The sequence below is a fragment of the Patiria miniata genome, unplaced genomic scaffold (genome assembly GCF_015706575.1).
Source record: "Patiria miniata isolate m_02_andy unplaced genomic scaffold, ASM1570657v1 HiC_scaffold_21, whole genome shotgun sequence".
NCBI classification, from domain to species: domain Eukaryota; kingdom Metazoa; phylum Echinodermata; class Asteroidea; order Valvatida; family Asterinidae; genus Patiria; species Patiria miniata.
The window spans coordinates 2,107,569-2,129,004 of record NW_024037060.1 but is presented as its reverse complement, the minus strand read 5'-3'; the positions used below and the strand labels follow the sequence as shown (position 1 = coordinate 2,129,004).

The 21,436-nt window shown below is 39.7% G+C and overlaps 1 protein-coding gene across 1 annotated transcript; it reads left to right on the top strand.

Annotated features, from left to right (window-relative positions):
• The first annotated feature begins 3,070 nt into the window (after window positions 1-3,070).
• Window positions 3,071-17,752, top strand: LOC119729690 (methionine aminopeptidase 1D, mitochondrial-like). Its single transcript, XM_038202370.1, has 7 exons — window positions 3,071-3,194; window positions 5,167-5,543; window positions 6,892-7,083; window positions 8,203-8,366; window positions 8,570-8,667; window positions 9,455-9,581; window positions 15,020-17,752. Exons 1-7 carry the CDS (start codon window positions 3,095-3,097, stop codon window positions 15,261-15,263), a joined length of 1,302 nt encoding a protein of 433 aa, XP_038058298.1. The 5' UTR covers window positions 3,071-3,094; the 3' UTR covers window positions 15,264-17,752.
• The last annotated feature ends 3,684 nt before the right edge of the window (window positions 17,753-21,436 follow it).

The following is a 21,436-nucleotide window of genomic DNA, read 5'->3' as shown; positions in this document are numbered from 1 at the left end:
GTAATTTTGGTTGACTTTTGAAAAGTGTCCATGCATTTTATGATTTATGAGTACACTGTAAAACACTCAAAAAGTTGATTGGTTGAAAACACTACCAATCTAAGTGGTTTACCCAAGGTAGGCTAAATCACTCAAAGCAATCAATACTAAAATACTAGTCCGTTTTCTGAATTTTCGTCATAACTGATTGCAATCGCACCTCCAGTGTTCCTGTCATATTTTAAATACAGAATATCCATATTTCGTTCTTTCGTAAAATGTAGCCTCACGGCATAATTTTATTATACCCATGCAAAGACCAAAAAGCCATCAAAACATTTATTTTTAGAAAAGCATATCCAATGGCGTCGGAGGCTCCGTCAAACTCCATATTGTAGTCTACCGCAGATACTGTTTCTTATTTTATGAGAAATTGAGTCATATGCATGCAGCACCAAAAGCAATGCGCCTATACAATTTGTATCTTGTCTTCTATACACATTTGCCGAGGCAGCAACAAACTTCAAATAGAGTAAACAGCGATCATACCCTTCGTGATTTTCATAATTTGGTTAGCTGGCTGACTTTTAAGAAGTATCAATGCAAATTAATATTCACGAGTACACTCTCAATACGATTTGGTTTAAAACACTACCAATCTTAGTGACTGATGGCCCATAAGCTAAATCACTCGAAACAGTCAATTTTAATATAGCTTACCAGTTCATTTTCTGATATTTTTCGCCAGTTTTCCTCTCGTATTTTAAAAACAGGTGTTACCGAGTGGTAAAATAAATAATTATTGCTAGGGGGGAATCTGGAATACAATCCCGTCAATCACACCAACCGTTGTCGGATGATGGTAATAGAGCCAACGGGACTATTACTAAATCCAGACCCTAACCAAATTGAAGGAAACAAGGATGCACAAAATGAATTTCCAGGCGACAGTAAATTTAGAAAAATATAAGTATCTGAAATTTTAATTCAATTATCCTCAAGCAAACTATATATATAATGAATCTCGGGAATAACAAGGCCCCAAAATTTCAAAGGTTAGCGACCGCTAAAAGAAACATTCTAGTGGCGGTTAACAACAAGTAACCACAATTTTCAATATAAATAAATGGCCGCACCTCAATTTCATGAAATTTAAGGCAATATTGTGATACAGCAAGCAAATGAACTTAACTTAACCCCAAAATATACTCTGGAAACATTCGTTTCGTTAATTCACAGCAGTATTTTTTATTATGCCCATGCAAAAACAAAAAAAGCCATAAAACATTTATTTTTAGATAAGCATATGTTACTTCCAGGGACGTCTAGAGGCTTCGTCAAAGTCTATATTCGAGTCTACTGATGCTGATAATGTGCAACACCAGAAATGCGCCTCGAAAATCTAGATCTGGTTGGTTCCCTTACCAGACGATCCTGATATATCATAACAGTCAAAATATTTTGTTGTCGGAGCCAGACTAAATCGCGCAGACGGCCGTTGATGCTGACTTTAGTCAAGTCCCACGCGCCTATACCCGGGTACCCGGACCATCCGGACACGTAACGCACCCCGGATGCTGGCACGTAAAAAGACTAGCACGAGCGGCGAAGCCGCGAGGGCCTTTACCATCTCGTGGAACTAATCACTTATTCATTTATTCACGTAATATAAATCAAGCAATATAAACCAATCATCTAACGGTGGTTTGCGGTTACCAGCAACAGCCTGAGCACGCGCGCCATATCGCTCGAGTGCTGTCTGGCGCCAGACGACGGCTGATTTACGTTAGTAATTCTGCATTTTCATTGGTCAATTCACAACGGGTAATGCATTATGCATGTCTACCAAATCGGTAGACAAAATAATGTAAAGAAAAACATAAGCGTTCTCCACGAGATGGTAAAGGCCCTCGCGGCTTCGCCGCTCGTGCTAGTCTTTTTACGTGTCAGCATCCGGGGTGCGTCACGTGTCCGGGTAAGCGCGTGGGACTTGACTAAAGGCTACTGTTGATGTTGACGACAACTTGGTTCGCGAGCTTTTCCTTTCATTCGGCAGCCAATAGTGTGGAGGCTCTTATTAGGAAATGTTAATGAACGTTTCTTTTTTGAAATATTATTTTTTTCAATGATTCTCCCTTAATATGATCTATTTTATATGGGACTAACGGTCGGAAAAAAATTACAGATGTGTTGGGTTGAAATAAAATACGGGTTTGTGTATGTAGCGGAATCCGTTCTTAAACAAAACTTAAAATGTACAACTAAATTTAATTTGGAAGAAAACAAGTTCTACATTATCCATATATAATAAAAGTGTCGAGCCCAGGATGTGGTTACAATTTGTTTGTTTGAAAGGTATCCACCACTCCGATGCAGGCGTCCTGAGCTCTTCAAAGTGGAAAATCAACGGAGCCTGCGCTGAAAGTAAAAAGTCACGCGGCTCAGCTTCCGGAGCCCTCGCGTGGCCCGTCTATGTGCGTTTTACATTAGGTAGCCCTTTCAAATTCTATAATTGGGGGGAACCACAGACAAAGGAGCATAACTTTCAGGGTGCACGCCTGTAAATAGACCAAAAATCCGTCCGCCGAGCTCATAAATAAAAGTTATACCCTCAAAATATTCTATATTAGAGAGTTCTGAGAACCATGGAATTGGGGAATTGAAGACATGTGGCACTCTGGCCTGGACTTGGAGCTTCCAATTCTGAGCATTTTGGATGCAATCTGGCCCGAAAGTGGCGCTATTTAGCCATGTTGTGGAGGGATTCTTTTTCAAAATGGCTACTTTTCCAGTTCGGGAAACATCATTCGTTTTAGGGGTGTTCTTATTTGGGTGAGAATATCTCAAAAAGTCAATGGTCAACCCACCCAAAATTGAAAAGAAAATGAAAGATGACATGTTGATCATCATTTTTCTGTGCAGCTTGAATACCTGTGAGAGTTCTGAGTATTTTTTAATGAATTTTGAAGTATGGACATTTAGCACTAGTGTCTATGGGAATTTATTTGCAGGCGCGCACCCTTCAAGGTTTCGGAAGGGCGCCACCAGGGGCTCTTGGACTCGCGCTATCGCGCAAAAGTAGATGAAAGAGGGCGCCCTGCCCTGCACAGGTAATATGGCGGCCCCCATGAAAGATTTCACACGACGATTGCTCTGGTGCATTTGGAAAAATACTCCTAAACCAATTCGTTGTCGAAGAGTGGAGATTAATGCTGGTACGTTTAATTAACGGTAATCGAATAGTTTGAAAGGATGTAGGCCTAGTAGGCAATTTTCTCACACAAAATAGAAAATATTGTTCGGTCCCACTCACTCCCAGAATCCAGATTCAATCATTCATGTATAGTCGTGTTCCGTAACGTGGCGCACTTCGAAGCTTACCCAACTTTCCTCGTGTAGTGTTGCCAAACCTCTTTGTTGACAAACCTCAAATTCATGCAGTGAAATACTGGTACTTTTACCTTTTTAATGCTTGCTATTTAACCTCTGTGAACAATTTCGGTTTCATAAAATTTAATCCGAAATGCAAAAGCGGTCGCGTCCGGAAATTGGGCACAAATTGGCGGAGTGTTCCCTAACGTGGCGCACTTGAATAAATCTCAGAAAATTCCAAATTAACATTTAAGAATTTCTGTAAACTTGATAAATTCTGATAAATAATTTTTATCTTTACTTACAAACCCAGCAAGATGTTTGTCAGAAAATTATTTTCTTATTTTTCGGGGCATTTTCAAAGGGTTCACTTTGCACTTGAAAATAAAATCGGAAAATCACGCCAAAATAATTTTTTCTTTTAACTTTGTAACGGGTAAATAAACTCGCGATTTATGAACGGGAGTGTTTAGGACTTGATGAAATTTCACTTTCTGTGAAATTTCAGTTAAAACTTTTGCTCTAGCTAGGCGCTACAGGCGAAAAATAAAAGTGCGCCACGTTAGGGGCCGCGCCACGTTAGGGTACATCAACAATATTTGCAACATTTCTGCGAAGTGCGATGACTCGCCTTCGTTGATTGAGGTATATGATGACAAAAGTGGCGTTCATTCTTTCTGAGTACTTTAGAATTAGGACACCTCTCTTATGCTTTACAAGTTCCGTTCATATATCAAAACCCTGCCCTCTTTCAGTCTTTGACATGTTTGAGTACTTTGTCTTTCATAAACAATCGCAGTGGCTATACGGTAACTAGAAATGTGGCCAATTTACAGGACAACCTCCGTAAATAAAGGCCACACTTGGAACACGTGCACCAAAAAAACTAGAAGTTGTATTTTTTGCAAATTTTTCATTTTTATATTTAGACTTTGCAGTTTATTTGTTGGCAGTGGATATTTAGCTGGAGACGGCAAACCTTTAGTCAACGTTAGCTTGCCAGATATGCACTGAACATGCGCAGTTACTGTTTTTTTGTACTTGAACATTTTCTGGTGACAAATTTTAGTCTGGCTTCATGCCAACATTATTGTTGTAACTTCGTATTCACAAGATGGGAATCAGACCATTTTACAATTTCGAACTTTATTTCCCTTTTAAAAGAAATCCTCCAGAGCGACAAATCTGAAAAAGAAAATGTAATAATCTGCAATAAAATGTTTGAGACATGTTACAATAATAAAAGAAGAATATTCTTATTTTTGGGGATGGGGGAAAAAAAACCTTAAAAATTTCGCCAGCGGGGATCGATCCCGGATTTTCCCGCCATGAGATCCCTTGCTTATCCACTAGGCCACAGGTGCTACACAACCGTTGGTGGTAATTTAATATATCTTATAATTCAGCCCTATCTCAGAGAGTACAGCACCCTCTGCTGATAGGGATTGCCGCCGGCAATATATCCACTATCTTATTTATGCTTTAGAAGCACACTCACCCTCTTTATAGCGATAGAAAAGAAGTCTGGGCTTTTTTTCAGACGTCTATTTTTCGTGTAATTTCCAGGTTCATTTGCACACGTTTGCGTATCTAAATTCCAACATCGTAAGGATGATGCGCGTGCTGGATCATTTCTACTGTCAGTCACGTAGACTTGAGTCAAGGCGCACGTGGTAACCCGGACACGAAAAAAGATAACTGTAGGTTTATTGCAGCCCAGCATGCATGTACAGCTCAGTTTCTGGCCCCATTTATGTGATACGTTTCATACTGGTAGATGTACTTTTTTTCCATCCATTTTACTTGTACTTGCAGTTGATTATGGAACAAGAGCCTCTCTCCCAACTACACACAGATCAGCAAGTAGTAGAACGTTACTTTGCTCACCCTGCAGACGGATTCAAAATGCCCAACATGGGAGGACGTTGTTTGGATTGTTTAAAAATAGACATCCAGCTCAACCTGATGCAGTTGTGGAGGATGAGCTTCCGTACAGGGTGGTCAGGCCAGGGAAGGTGAGTCTGAGGCGTAGCGTGCCCGACGACGTGATGCAACCGGAGTACGCCAGCTCGGGCACCCCGCAGGCAGTGTATTTCCGCCCGATTCCATTGAAGGAGGAGGAGATGGAGAAGATGCGAGATGCTGGGAAGATGGCCAGAAAGATACTGGACATCGGGGCATCACATGTCAAGGTATCACTCATGTCTTAGTGTTGTGGTTGAGGCCATCATTACATGGCTAGCCAGTAGTTAATCTCAAGTTCTCCTTACACAAGTCCATTCATAAGTAACAGGGGATGAACAATTACAAAGGAATGCTTTTGTTCCTGTTCAGTTGAATAGCCTGTTACTTGACTTGTGACAGGAGAACTTATGATTGACTTGTTACAGACTTGACTTCAACACTGTCGTCATCCTGATCCCAAGTCTCTCAGATCCGTAAAAATCAGTTGGGTTTTTGGAGTATTTTGTCAAGATGAAGAAAAGTAGAACCCAGTCAAGTTTACTGTACAGTGGGGCCTGAACTTGATTCCCTTGAAAGTACACAAAATTTTGCCATTAGCTTCCTGCACATTGTAAGCATTTTGAGGAGTCAGGAAGGCTATTTGAGCATAAAAGCCCAGGGAATTACATAAATGTAGACTGAATTTATTATATTATGTTCCTCTTTTTGTTTGTATCTTTTAATTTGATGTCTACCATCTGGAAAGCCTAACCATGTAGAATTTAAGATGATGGAAAAGCAGGTGACTTTTGTCCAATCTTGCTGATCTTAGATGTAATTTTGTTTGGTTTGGCAAATCTGATTCTGTTGGATTCATAAGTCTTTTCACAAGAAATAAATTGACTCGGAAGGGGTGAATGAAAGTGCTGCTGGTTCCCAGAGGGCCAGCCTTGTGTCCTCTTTGCACCAATCTCACTGACTGAATGACTGACTGATTGACTGACTGACTGTCACGTGTAGGAGCCGAGCAGTGCTATCATATTGGATAACAAACAAAACACACAAAGAAACAAACACAATGGTGACATCTTGTATTTCTATATCTGGTTTATTACGCACTCAGGTAATAAGCCATTTGCGAGTGACCTATACCCTTTGAGATTTAAATTTGAAAAGCATCTGGTACACTGACTTGCTCAGAATGCTTGGCACATTTTAACTTTGAATTCTCCAGACCAAAGACACTGTTGCTAATCACATGATTCGGGGCAAGCTCTTGCACAGTTAGGTAAGAGACGCTCAGCACCAATACATTGTTCACAATGGGTGAGAATGGCACAGAGACACCAGACCATGCCGGAGCTGGGGTTGCTAGCGTAAGGCTTGCCCCGAATCACATGATATATTAACAGTCTCTTTGGTCGGGAGAATGCAAAGTTAAAACGTGCAAAGCATTGGACTAAGTCAGCGTTCCAGATTTTATTCAAATTTAACTCGCAAATGGCTTATTGTGTTTTTGATGTTTCTTCATGTTCAAGATTTTTGCATTCACAAACTTCACACACGTTTCCATTTCTCTTTCACTTAATGCTTCAGCCCGGTGTAACGACAGATTTCATCGACGAGACAATCCATGCTGCCTGTCTTGAAAACAATGTCTACCCCTCCACTCTCAACTACAAGGGTTTCCCCAAGTCCGTCTGTACCTCGGTCAACAATGTCATGGTCCATGGAATCCCCGACGATAAACCTCTAGAAGAAGGGGACATCATCAACATTGATTTCACAGTGAGAAATCTTGTATAATTTTAGTTTAGATTTAAAAAAAAAAAATTTTAAGGCCAAAAAAAATAGTCTCCGGTTTCAGGTATGGAGCTTGTCCCAAAAGTGGTGCGGCGACGCGTTTTTTTAAATTTTTTCTTTTACTTTTTTTCTTCAAATGTCAGCTGATGACTGCAAATGATGCCAGACTAAATTTAGTGCAAAATGTATGGGAGTCCAGAGAGGCCACATAAAGCTTATACTCGATCGTTACCCCATCTAAAAACACGTTAAAATTGTGCAGCAGCAGGATTCCAGTCAAACCAGTGAGTTTGGCGGTTTTCAGACATCTTACATTGAAAAAAAAATAATTCATTTTGCTGACGCGCATGGCTACGGCGGCGCGCGCGCATACCAGAAACGGGAGACTTTTTTTTGGGCCTAAAGCATTTTCTATTTTGGCGTGGCTGCTGCTTAGTTTTGTCTGTAGTCCCAAAGTTCTGTCATTTTCTTTGCAAAGATACAAAGTAGACGCTGACTCCTAGGTTTGAATTAATTCTTTGAATTTTTTTGTGCCCAAAAGTAGATATAAAACTAACAGTTGACAAGGCTAACTAGTTGATTGCCTTATATCTACCCTTGCTCTTGCTTCCAAACTTATCATACATAGTTGAATGTAGCCTTGTTTTAAAATCTGTCTGTGGTTTTGTGCTCTTGTTCGGCTTGTTTCAGCTTCAAGATCAGATGTTTGCTTTCCAAGATCTTTGCCCTCTGTCCCTAGATATAGTTATCTGGCTGGGGGAGATCAGAAAATGTGAACTTTTGGATCTTGTTTCTTCTGACAAAAAAAAAATGGAAAGCAGATTTGAGCGCAACACAAATGAATAAGTGCTTATGAATGGTATAACAATCATGTTTAACAATCTATTGCTAAAGATTTTAAGAGTTCACTCCTACCAAACTTTTAGAAGGTAAGATGGACGAAGACAATAAAAACTGTTCTTTTGAAAACACGTTGTAAACATACATGTAAGACTGGTTTGATCACCGAGATCACGATGTTCAAACTACATTACAAAATTTGCAAACCCTTACAAATATTTTCCATAGAAACCAAGTAATTCCCTTCTGTGTACTTCACTTCAGGTCTTCTTGAATGGTTACCATGGCGACCTGTCGGAGACCTACGCTGTAGGCTCGGTGGATGAGGCCGGTCTACGTCTCATCGACACAGCGCGACGGTGTCGGGACGAGGCAATAAAGATATGCCAACCCCAGGCTCCAATTGCTGAAATAGGGGTCACGATACAGTGAGTAAAAATGTGGTGTTTTTCTTGTTTTCCCCTTCTGGATCGAGGCATCTTCAAAATTGCTTAGGAAATAATTTTAGAGGTTGACCACCGAATAGCTTTTCTTCCATGACAGCTGTTTATCTGAGTTTGATACTCGTCCTGTTTCGTGTTGGAGAATAACTGCTTGACCCTTTTGATGTTTTCGGTCTTTTTCTCGCTAGAAAAATCGCCCAGGAGGCTGGTTTCTACGTGTGTCCCTCCTTTGTTGGCCATGGTATAGGAAAGCAGTTTCACTGTAAACCTGATATTTGGCACTATGGTAAGTTCCGTCTTAAAAGCTTTGCCTCGGTCCTGTTCTTAATTGGATTCCTATCATTTTAAGCTTTATTAGAACAACTGAAGATTTCATTTCAGGTTACCAATCCCGGCCTTGATTAACTCTAACTGCCCTGAATCCTTCAAAATCCTTTTTGCCAAAGTGGAGGAATTTGGAGGATTGAGGTTACATGACAAAAGTGCATTACTGATTTCATAGGATGCACTTTGTTAAGGTCTTGGGCCGGACCTTGTGCTGTTTTTGCTCAGCCATGCATAAATATAGGCCTGGATTATGCTTGAAATCCTCCGTACTGCTCTAGGATGTCACTGGCCAAGCCACAACATATTGATAGTCACTGCCGCAAGATTTTGCAGGATTCAGGCAGTGGTCACCCCTCCACGGACCATATTCAAGAAATAATGGAGGAATTTGCAGGATTGAGGCTACAGTATGCTATTTTTCCATGAGGCCAATCGGAGGATTTTGAAGGATTGAGGCTACATCCTAGCAAATATGCTTAGGGAGTTAGGGCCACATGCGTGCATTTGCGTATGATGCGCATGTCTGGAGCAATGAAGTATTGCATTGGAGAAGCACGTGTTGTTGGCCAAAAACGCAGTGGGCAGTGCCTATTGGATCAATCTATTGCAACATTACCTATTTTTAATCCAAAGAGCTTAAAAAATGGTACTCATATTTGTACATTTTGTTTCATTTGCAGCATGGCGGTAGAATATATATATGCTTGACATTTTTTTTTATTAAGTTGAATTTTTATCCTCCGTAGCAAATACCTATCCAGAGAAGATGCTGCCTGGCATGGCATTCACCATCGAGCCAGTTGTCATGGAAACAGTAGACTCCTTCATCGTTGCTGAAGACGGATGGACGGTCTTGGCCAAGAGACACACAAGGTAAAACCCATCAATTGCAGTCATGTGTTTTGTTAGTTGATAGGTGTGGCTTGCACCAGTGCTCCACACATTAGTCCGAGGGTCAGACATTAGTGTGTGCAGAGCCCCACTCCAAATGCCTGAAATGTGTGTGCATGTAAATTTTATGTGACACTGCGCATCATGAAGTATTTGTCTAGTTACATGATTTACAAATGGACGCGGAACGTGCAAATCAGAGACAAACAAAACTTAACGTACAAAAATTCCATAGGGTTTGTCTAAGGGGCGTGGCTAACTCGCAAACGGCGATAGGTCAATCGGAGTCGCCTTTGGAATTGTGACATCATTCAGAGCAGAAAAGTAGCCAAAGTCGTTGATTGGTTGATAGCTGTCATCTGACCTTCTTACATTGAACATATGTCGTTGGGTTTCTGAAGACGTGATAGAAGGTGCCCGTTGAAAAGTCAGAATCTAGAGGTCAAGATAAAGTTGTTATCGCCAAATCAGCAAGCATATCATAGACGCCTGCCACTATCTTTTCCATAGACTACCACACATATGGCCACATCCAAATTGACTTGGATGCTACTTGCAAACTACACATGCCCCTATTACCAAGATACAGTGGACAACAGGAGGGCGGTATTTAAAGTTGGCAAACTCATTTGTATATACCAAAATTTACCTACTCAAAATAGCGCCCATTGTGTCCCCCATTTCTCAACCAGGCTTATGGACACAGCTATATGCAATAGAAAGTTGTGTAACTAACGGCCATGGCCGAGTAATTTTGACATAACCAAATTCTGCCAAGAAGGCAGTTCACCGGTTCCCTTCTTGATTATATTGGTTACCGGTTATTAGCACAAAATATTTCATATGGTAGGTTTCATGTCATTTCATTACATTTCTTGACTTTTTACTGTATTATTCATTAGGTTTATGCCTACAAACTCTGTTTGCGTATTCAGTGTAGTAATCAAAGTTGGTTCTCTAAACTAAATGCAGAGTTTTGAAGAAATAAGACATTTCTTTCTCCCCCCCCCCAAAAAAGAACAATTTTTTTTCTTCAAATTCACCTCTCTTTAGGAATACGAGAGTCAAGTCATATTACAATCTGTGCCTGGCTGACGCAAGCAAGGTTGCAATAACATGTTTCCCATCCATTCCAAACAATTCCGTTCTTCATCCCATCTAAAAATGAACTTGTACAGGATAGGTTGACATTTTTGATGTAGGCACTACGCAAAGTAAAAAAAAAAAACAGTCACTCAAATTCTTCACATGCCTGACATGAATCGATTTTGCTACTTGAAAAAACATCATGACAAAAACCCTTAAAAAACCAAGATTGAAATAACAATTTTCACATCCACTTTGAAGCAACTTCTGTCTATATTCCATGTTAAAATGAACCGATACCCAATACTATGGTGCATCAACATCCCCAAAAACGGCCGCTTAACTTCTTCCTGGGCCCTGCCTAAATCAACTCTGCTACATGTGAAAACACATCATGGCACACCAAAAATAAAAGTTATACAATTTCATCTGTCATCTTCAAAAAGAAGAAAACCCTATCAGCCTGATGGCTCTCTCAAGCACACCTGTGCCACCTGTGTCTCGCGTTGCGTCCAATCCAGGCCACGGAATGGATTTTTCCGGGTTCTGTTGTTCCGAAGAGTCACGTTACACTCGCTGTTTTGATAGACAGTTAGATAGGTAGCCCACATCCCAGGCAAGTGACATTTTTGTTTGACGTTGTGTCTATTTGTTTTTCGAGTCAGAAGCTTGACTCTGGTAGATACGCGGCAGTTTCAGCATTTGCCCAGGTTAAAAAAAAACCCACCAAAAATACACTACGGCGTGCGCCTGGACTTGCTTGTCCAAGGCAAACATTCGGGGTGTGTAGTGTAAAAAGCTTTGGATTTGTATCTGGTGTGCTGATGGCTGTGTACATGTACACTGTGTATAGTCGTTGTTTTAATGCCTGAGTTGTTTTTAGTGTGACTGTAGACTTTAGGGGTTCCATTTCAGCTGCTTCATATATAGCATGCAGGTGGGGAAGGGATGGGGGACTATTTCATCTTAGAGATGAAATAGTGATGTTAGTGATGAAATAGAGATTTGGCTGTTACACTGTTTCAGAGGAAATACAATGAAGTGTTCTGCAGGTGGGGAAGGGATGGGGGACTATTTCATCTTAGAGATGAAATAATGATGTTAGTGATGAAATAGAGATTTGGCTGCTCCACTGTTTCAGAGGAAATACAATGAAGTGTTTTGTTTAGTCTACTTTCTCATATTTAAATACGGATTTACATATTCATTTACATATTTTTGGTGAAGGTGTTATCTTCTGATTCTTGAGGATTTGAAAGAAAAAATATCAATTCAATTTTTCATAATTTACTTATTTTATTTCTTTTTCCTCATAATAAAAAACCCCAAAAGGTCAACTCCAGTTTCCAATGTGTAATAAATAACATATAGTGTGCAATATTTAGAAAAAAAGAATAATTGATATGGCCTAATTTTAAGTAAAAAAATAATAAATAGGTTTCATAGAGTGCATATTTTTGTGAGGTCTCTCATTGAAAACTCCCTGTCGGTACACATTCTTTGGTTGGTCACTGCCTTTAAAAAAAAATCAGAAATGCGTAAGTTTACCTATTCCTATTGGTCGATAGCCCGTCATGTGGGTGGCTTTAAATGGATAAAACTCGGACTGTTTTTAAACACTTCCGGTGTCACATGAAATTTGGGCTCCTATGGAATCTGGCCCCTTTTACCCTTTTATAGGTTGAACCCCCACACGTGACCAGTCACTCTCCTAATTGTCTTCACTTAGGCTTGCGCTGTCATACAGTCCTAAATTCACACTTCACCTGCACCGCTGCGTTCTGCGTCACATCGCGCAGTACGCACCACACAGTCGCCAATCTCCACACATACGGAGATTGTTAGTTCTACTCGTGTGAGGCACATGCCAAAATGATAGCTAGAGGGGTGTTTCACAAAACATTAAATGATATTGGCCCTAGCCTTCGGCCGTGGAGCCATTATCTGCATCCAGGCCCTAAGCCGGGTGTACTTGTTGAATACTGGCCAAGCACATATTTATTTCTTAGTCACTATATTATATTGGATGCTGACTCAGTCACAACTATTTACACTCCAGGCCTGGCCATAGTGACCTTTTAGATAATGCCGTACCCCTTTCTTCAATATGCAAAACGGGTCTTCCACCGCCTTTTCCAAATTCACTGAAAGAAACACACCCCTGACAATTCCTATCTGGACCATTTTTGTAACAGATTTGGTGTTCCTGCAAATATTGAACAAGAACCCCCGCAACTACATGTAAACCATCCATACTAGGTGTACCATGCTGGATGACAGCCTGGCAACACATAACGAATGGTGTGCAAATGTCAACCCCTTAAAAAAAAAAGAAGAAGGAATAATCAACACACCGGGGTCCAAAGATGGAAAACATTGGCTGAGCACTCCAATACAGACAGCTAGTCTGGGAATGGACTCTCCGATGTTAACTGCCTTCTCATCCCGCCTTTTATCTTTCACTGTGGTTTCCGTCTTAATGTCAATGCGGATCACATTACTCATTGACTTGCTCACAGATGTAAGTTTGGATCGTTATTAATGACGTGACATGGTGCGATATTCGATTTGTTGGGGGGGGGGGGGGGATGTGTTAAAATGCCTAGCAGTCATTGTCGTTAGAAACATCATTAACAGGAAATTGGTTTTCAATGGTTCCCTGGTGTCTGTAAGGGTGTCATTAAAGGGGCAACGCAAACTAATTCGTGAATTAAAAAAACCCAGTATTCTTGATCTTGTTGGCTAACTTCCAGGGTGACAAATTCAAAATATATTGAATTATTAAATATATTCGTACAACACATTCACGTGCAATTCTAAACCAAAAATTATGGAAACCCTAACTGAGGTCTCAATAGAACCAGTTTCTCATCATTTTTTAAATTTAATGATTTTGTAAATTTACCATCCCCAAAAAAGTACCCTGTCCCCCTCCCTCCAGAAAGGTCAATTTTCACAATTTATGTTTTAGGGTATGACATTTACAAGATTTCATGTAAGGACAAAATGTGGAGGCACAACTGATGTTTTGTTCGCTGAATGTGAAAATAAAGGATCTGACCTGCTTGGCCAGGTACATGTACATGTAGTTATGATTCATTACAAAATAAATAACTCCTAGGATTAAGACCTAACTGCAATTTCTCTGGAAGTCTTTACTTAAGACTATTGTCTGAAATCAGACTTTTTGAATCTGAGAGAAAGATGTTATCAGTGTAGAAAGAATACACCTTTCCGACCGTTCATCCAGTTTTCAGACTTTTATTTAAACTTGACAATCTGAACTCTGGTGTTTCAAAAGACAAACAGGCCCAGATCAACAAATAATGAAGGTTTTTTTTTGGGGGGGGGTAATTTTATTTGGGCTTTCTTACTGCAAATAAATATACTGCAAATAACGTGTCATAATGCATTTTTCCATTGTACTTTGTTCATGTTGTTCTGAAAAACATTATTTCTCATAGAAATATATTGTTCCGACATTATTTATATTTATTGGTTCGATTGTTTGCTCAAGTGGATGTTAAATTGCAAGCCTCGTTTAGCCTTTTATCTCAGAACTTCCATAACAAACAGTTTCTGTAACTTAACATTACTGCAAAACATCTCCCTCAAGTGTAATACACATGTGTGATCGGGAAATCCTTTTGTCTGTTTGATTTAATTAAGAGGGAAAAAACAACACACAGCAGCTGTGTTCTTTTGAGCACATGTGCTACAAAACATGAAATGGTGTACATGTATAGACCTGTGGTAGTTATGGTTAATTATGCTAAACATACAGACTGAAAACAAGAAGAATATAATATAAATGAAGAAAATAGGTGTGAAATCTCATGATTACCATGAGAGACAGTACAGTATGGTTTATGCTGAAATAATTTTCTGGATAAATATGCAATTCTCTGGATAAAAACGAAACGACTCTGAATCGTTTTCGATGGCAAATTGTAATTTTGACCCAGAAAGTGTCATTTTTATCCTGAAAAGTATCAGGTCAAATTTGATCTGGATGACGGGGCAGATCTGAAGAGTGAAGAATAGCTATTAAAGAAGTTAAAAAGTGTGATCCAACTAAAACTTAAAATTGCCATATTTGCATGTAAATAATTTACTATTATTTATTATTCTTTATTCAGTGAAAAGACCAGCATCAAGCATTTGTAGATAACGTACACCTTTTTTGTAGCGGACTTTTTGTCAGAGCAGATACTTTTTGACACAAAAGAAAAAGGGTTAAGATTAAGCAATAAATATATGAATAGAAGCCAACACCGTGAAAAGTAAAAAAGGGGCAAAACGAAAATAACTAGATAATCTGGTTTGCTTTTCAGGTCCGCCCAGTTTGAACATACAATCCTGATCACGGAATATGGAGTGGAGGTTCCCACGGCCTCGCCTGGCGAGAATCTTGAGAAGGTGATGCGATCTGGTGATGATAAAGGAGATTGCGATGACTTCTCATTGCCAGCCTCCTCATCGGCAGAATCTCATCATCAGAAGTCATCCATGGAGGGTGACACCACGGCTGCCAGAACAGCCAAAAACCCAAATAAGGATGACTGGAAGTTCGACTGAAGTGTGTTTCACCCGATTGAAGGAACTGAGGAGTTATCTTATTAAAGTATCCGGTATAAAAGTATAAAGTTGCGAATAAGTTCTCCATTCGGCCCAATGTATCGGGGATTATATCAGTCTGTTAAAAATGCTGATAACTTCATTGTGGGAAGATTTTGGGATAGTTGCTTATAATCCTACAATCAGTACCCAATACAATGGGACAAGTGCAGATTAACTTGTCCAAAACTCACCCAGGATCTTCAGTGAGATGACTCATCTTAGTTCCTTCAAAATTCCCCAGGGAGTTTTGTGTGTGTGTGTGGATTTTGTGGGATTGAGGAAGGAAGGGCCCAGTCACTTTACATGGGGCTTGATGCATTCAAAAGGGTGCAATAGGTTTCTTATTTAGTGGAGGATTTTGGAGGATTCAGGAAAGTTCTCGCCAGAAATGGCAAGAACAGGGATGACTAAAAAATGTTTTTATAAAATTTTATTGAAGGAACAGAATCGTTTGTGGGGAAAATAATTGTCATTTGAAGGTTCAATTGTTATGGTGCTCGTACTCTGACAGGGAACTTTGTGCTTGTGTTCTCGGGCAAGATGCTTTACTACAATTGCCCCTCTCCACCCAGGAGTATGAATGGGTACCTGTGAAGGTAGAGACCAGATTGTGCAGATCTCGAGCTGCTGCAGAAAAAAAAATGATCACATGGCCTGATGAACAGGGGTAATAATTTTGAAGCGCTTTGAGACCTTTGGTATAGAGTGCTATACAGCACCACATTATTATTATTACTTTAAAATAAAAAATGAGGAACAAATTTATAGTTAATTCATTCACAAACTCATAACGGGTCAATCCTAAGTCAAGATTTTCAAATAAATTGCAACAAACGAATTTTGATATTTAATTCTGTAATTGTAAACAACACGTAAACAATAAATTCCAGACCCTACATTTTTTTCATTGTGGGGTCATTACATGAAGTCATTTTTGGACCTTCGATCAAGTGGCTACCAACAGCTGTAAGTGGCATTATGAAAGGCTATTTTTTTCTTCATTTTGACCTTCGTTGTAAATTATCAGTAATGTGCATCAAAATTGCAGTGCTTAGTCGACTGTTCATGATTTGATCCTGAAACTGAAGAGCAGACTTGCAAAAGATGAGTCTGGCAGATATTAGTCATGAAAGTGTTCACCGTCTTTCAGCTGAAAACAACATCTGGGGTCAATTTTCATGGGAGGAAACAGAAAATATCAGTAATCAAAATTTCTTGCTAAACGAGCCAATCCAATGCTGCAGGAAACCAGCCACAAGCATTGTATACCAAATGACTTTTAGCTGGTAACCTTGCTAAAGCAGAGTATTTTTTTGTGATACGCAATTTTGTTTTTATGAAATTGACGCTGAATCTCAGTTAAAACACAAACTGAAGAAGGCGTTAAGGTAAACCTATTATCTTTTTCTTTGATTATTTATCTTAGGGCGAGTAAAAAAAATGAAATAGTTTCTCGTACAGGCTTTTTGGAAAAATGAAGGAGGCCGGCCTTTTTTTCCCCAAAATGGCAGATTTTCCATTAATGTGGATTGACTCTTTTGCTGATACCAAATTGTGTCGAAACGAGCCGTAACCCTTTCTACATAACTGCGATTTTGTTGGAAAGAAATAAAAAGACAATATATTGACAATATATTTGCAAAATATGTTGCACAAATATGACTTAAATAAAGGAACGGGCTGGGAAAAAAAAAAGCGAATGGGGATGAGAAACTATTTTATGTTTTTACCTGGCCTTGTAATGGATTTTTTTGATCGGTACATTTTATTTCTGTATTATTTCGTGTTACTTTTGTGGGCGGGAACACTTTTGTACAGGATTTTTCTCGATGCAATTGAGAATTGCAGAAATTATTTAAATTTCCTCCCTTTAAATGTAATGAAAAAAAAAACACGGGAATAAAGGAATACAATTCTTTAAACGACGATTGGAGTATTTAATTTACGGTGGAGTTGATGGCTCCTTTTGTCCATTTGAAATGAAATGCATGTCTCATAATGATACTGCCGGTTGTTTTGTTTTCAAAAGTATGTAATTAAAGAATGTCATTAATCTATCACCATTGTTATAACTTCCTATTTCCGACCAAAACAACATTCATTGTAAACGCAGCGGTGCCAAGCGCCGTCTGCAATTCTAATCAAATTTTTACCAGAGCACGGTGAACAAAGTAACATGAAGTATTCAAGATCTTGTGTTCATCTCATGAACTCAATACTCCCTCAGTAGCATCGTGAAATCGGATATAAGAACTACAAAAAGATGTGGCCAGTACGGATCACGGACAAACAAGTAAAGAATTCTATAAATAACCACAGCGCTGAGTGCTCGGTTTTTAAATAGGAACGATATTAGCTATTGTTGGACTACATGAAAGCGAGGAATTTAATACTATATTCATAGGAGTCCAGGTTGAGGAAGCTGATTAAAGTTGCTTGTGTCTGTTGCCCGTTTTCCCGTCGTCGGTTATTTGGAATGCCCTCGCGTCTTGTGTCTTACATCCGTTGCCGTTGTCTGCCTGGCGCACGCAGTACGGACGCTCTGCCGTATTTTGCTTGAGCTGCATAGTGTAGTGTGTCACAGGATATTTGAAGTCTGGTGTATTGAAATCATTAGTTTTGGGGGATGTTTGCAGTTTTGTTCTGTTCTTTATTGTTACCAAAACGGTATTTTGAATACCTTAGGCCAAAAAAAAAAAGTCTCCGGTTTCTGGTATGCGCGCGCGTCGCCGTAGCCATGCGCGTCGGCAAAATGAAAAAGTTTTTTTTTCAATACAAGATGATGTCTCAAAACCGCCAAACTCACTGGTTTGACTGGAATCCTGCTGCTGCACAATTTTAACGTGTTTTTAGATGGGGTTATGATCGAGAATAAGCTTTACGTGGCCTCTCTGGACTCCCATATATTTGCACTAAGTTTAGTCGGGCACCATTTGCAGTCATCAGCCGACATTTGAAGCCAAAAAAAAAAAAAAAAAAAACAGGTAAAAAAAATTAAAAAGCCGCGTCGCCGCACCACTTTTGGGGCAAGCTCCATACCAGAAACCGGAGACTTTTTTTTTTTGGCCTTAACTAGGGAATGCCATATGGCATATTAAAAAAAAGCTGATAAAGAGGACGAAAGTTAATGAATGGTTGAAAAGCAAGTTACAAGTTAAAACTAATTTAAGTTTCAAAAGAAAAACAAAGACTTCTGGCAACATTTTATGACTTAACTTTATATATTTATTTAATATGCTTACTGCTGTTCACACTTATATGCATGTAATTAAGTATATTCAAAATGATAACACCATATATTATAACCTATGGTTCTTACATACATTTATATAGTACATCAAATTAATGTTGCGTATATCATTAATGATTGTTATATATGTACTTTCTAAAGATTTTAATAACTAGATTTGCAATATTGTAATAAATGGAAATAAATTAAAAAACAACTAATTAACATTTGCATAAAAGTATCACAATCACAGTTAAATAAAACCACATGCATCATCTGTAAAAGTTTGGACAGCAAGAAAAGATTTTCAATATAATAATTTCTTTTTTATGCTTGTTCCCTTAGGAATGCCAGTTTCCCCTTATGTTGGAGGAATATCACTTTTTTTCGTTGTTGAGACGCGAGGAGCGTGTTTTTAAAAACTGTCGTCTTTCATCAGTCACTGTTAATTGTTATGTTATCTGCGAAAATTACTGCCGAAGTTCGTGTCACATCAAAGGTGCTGCAAATTACTAGAGATCGATTCTGTTGGTTACATGTTTTACAGTTGTAGTGAAAGTACTCCACTTTCTGCCTTTTTGGCAATTTGCGTCAATAAAAAATGACGGTAAAACTGAGACGAGTGACAGACTTGAATAAAAGATAAAATACATTTCCTCCATTGCCGTGGGCTGATATGGAAAGGTTTTTGTCTTTTCTTCAAAGTTGGATTATAAAAATGACCATGCACCTTTAATTTGAAGGAAAATGTTCAAATCTGTCTGCGTGCCACGTCCGAGTTGAGATACAATTTTGGAGATGTGTCTCGGCTGGTGGGCCGTCAATGGAGGCGTACAACGGCAAGATATGAGCTCGTTTTGGTGTTGAAAATCATCCCCACTTCCTCGTTGCCATCAGATAACGGGTGATGTAGGAGCGATGTTCGGGGGAGTGCAGACGGCGTGTCCAATGTGATGCGGCAATTAGTCGGTCGTATCGGGGAATCGGAGGGTTGTGAGTTAGTACGCTCGGTGGCAATGATCTATTGAGATCGGCGAGATGACGTCATTAGTGACGTCAACATGATCGTGAGATATGTTAGTCTTGTTACAGCTTCATGTGTTATTTTCGTCTCAAAAGTCATAAATGTGTTCGAATTTAAAAAAAAATGTATTGAATTTGATTGCCAAAGCCTGGTATATCCTATCACAGAGCTCACAAAGTTAGGACTATTTAGAAGTGATTCAGAATGGCTTATCACTGGAAGACTTTTCATGCATCTGGTCCTTTCCACTCAATGAAGCAAATTTAGCCCATTCATTGGCGTTTCAGGTCGACTATAATGATAGCACTGCCCGGTCCGTAAAAGTGACAGTCAGTACAGGCCATCAGCCTCGGTCCAAAATTTTGGCCACCGGTATCAAATGAGGGGAATAATCGTCATAGCAATTTTTGGCAAGGTGTACACCTTCAGAGTTGGAAAATATCTGATAGCATTGCAACAGTGGCAGCTTTTTGGTGTTATCACCCTATTTTTCATAATGTCCATTAAAATGCTTGTTACCACTCTAGGGGCGGTATATTTTATGCCCTGATTTGATACTGACCAAACCCCCAGGCTGAAGGCCTAGTAAGTCAGTGAGTCAGTCATTTACTCATCCATCCAGTCACTCAGTCTGTCAGGTGCAGAGGACAATCGGCCAGCCGGCCCTCCAGGACCAGCAACAAAGCAATTCAGCAATACAACCATCAATGTGATATTGGACCAAAAGTGAATTTCCCTATGTTCCCCTTTCGTCATGTCTCGAAAAGTCTGGATGTCAAATCCCCATCTCGCGCTTGTTGTACAGATGAGTACATGTGAACGCGTGATTGCTGCAGTGGCTTCAATGATTGCTTGAATTCCACGATCCCCCATTCCCGCCTAGCGATCAAGTCTCGCAGAAAATCAATATTCCCCGTAATATTACGGCCCTACCACAACAGGGGAGACCCGCTTATATAAGACGGTTTATGTAAGGTGTGAAGCAGCGTAGTGCTGTTGAAGAGGTCACGGGGGGAAATCGAAGTGGAGCAGGTTGATTTTAGGTCGCATCTTTTGACTGTTCTCTGTGGGATTCAGGTCGGGCATCCCAGACGTAATTTGATTTGAAACAAATTCAAGTACGACACTAATATGTCTACTGAAAAGAAAACAAGAATAAAGTCTTTACCCTTGGGTCCTACAAAATGCGCTTGTTCTTTATATAAATGTGCAAACCACTGAAGTACTTTAAAGTTTATCATCCAATCTTATATACCATTTTTTTTTATTAAGCTTTAGGGGAAAAGCGTCTGTCTCGTTTCATTTTTCGTTGAACTTTGTGTTACCACTTTCAACATTGCTTTTCTGCCTTCCTACTGACAAATTTGCTTATTACCGTTAGCATCTGGATTAGTGGACAGTTGTTTTGCCGTGAGATTAAAACTACGTATTCCTCAATCTTGCACTTAGCTGGGGTTCCATGGAGGGAGAAGTAGTCGTATGATTACAGACGAACGACACAGCCCATAAGGATGGATCAGGATATTCCAAGACACTCCATAATTATAATTGTCAGACTCTCAGTACGCGACGCCATAGACTAAATCATTCCTGAATAGTCAAATAGAATCCTTTCCACAGAAAGCGAATCCCTTACAGCAAAGGAAACTGAACTCGACTTTGATGAAAACTGTCACCGACCAAAGTTCAACGATCGGCAAAAGCCGCGCTGTCACCCCACCTCCTCTCCCCGGTTAAGCAACCTCCGTCTACGCCAAAGCTTTCCCGCTTGGAGCGCCTAGATCCTCGTGTATCCCCGTGTGATGAAATACTAAGCGTTCAGCATTAGCCAAACCCATCCAGGGTGTGATTTTGTTTCGCCCCTGGATCGTGCGGTGC

Excerpts from the sequence above, each read along its gene's own strand:
- LOC119729690 (XM_038202370.1), top strand. The coding sequence starts at position 3,095 with ATGGCGGCCCCCATGAAAGATTTCACACGACGATTGCTCTGGTGCATT. Across the intron at positions 8,367-8,569 it reads GAAATAGGGGTCACGATACA|AAAAATCGCCCAGGAGGCTG; the intron begins GTGAGTAAAAAT and ends TTTTCTCGCTAG. Across the intron at positions 8,668-9,454 it reads ACCTGATATTTGGCACTATG|CAAATACCTATCCAGAGAAG; the intron begins GTAAGTTCCGTC and ends TATCCTCCGTAG.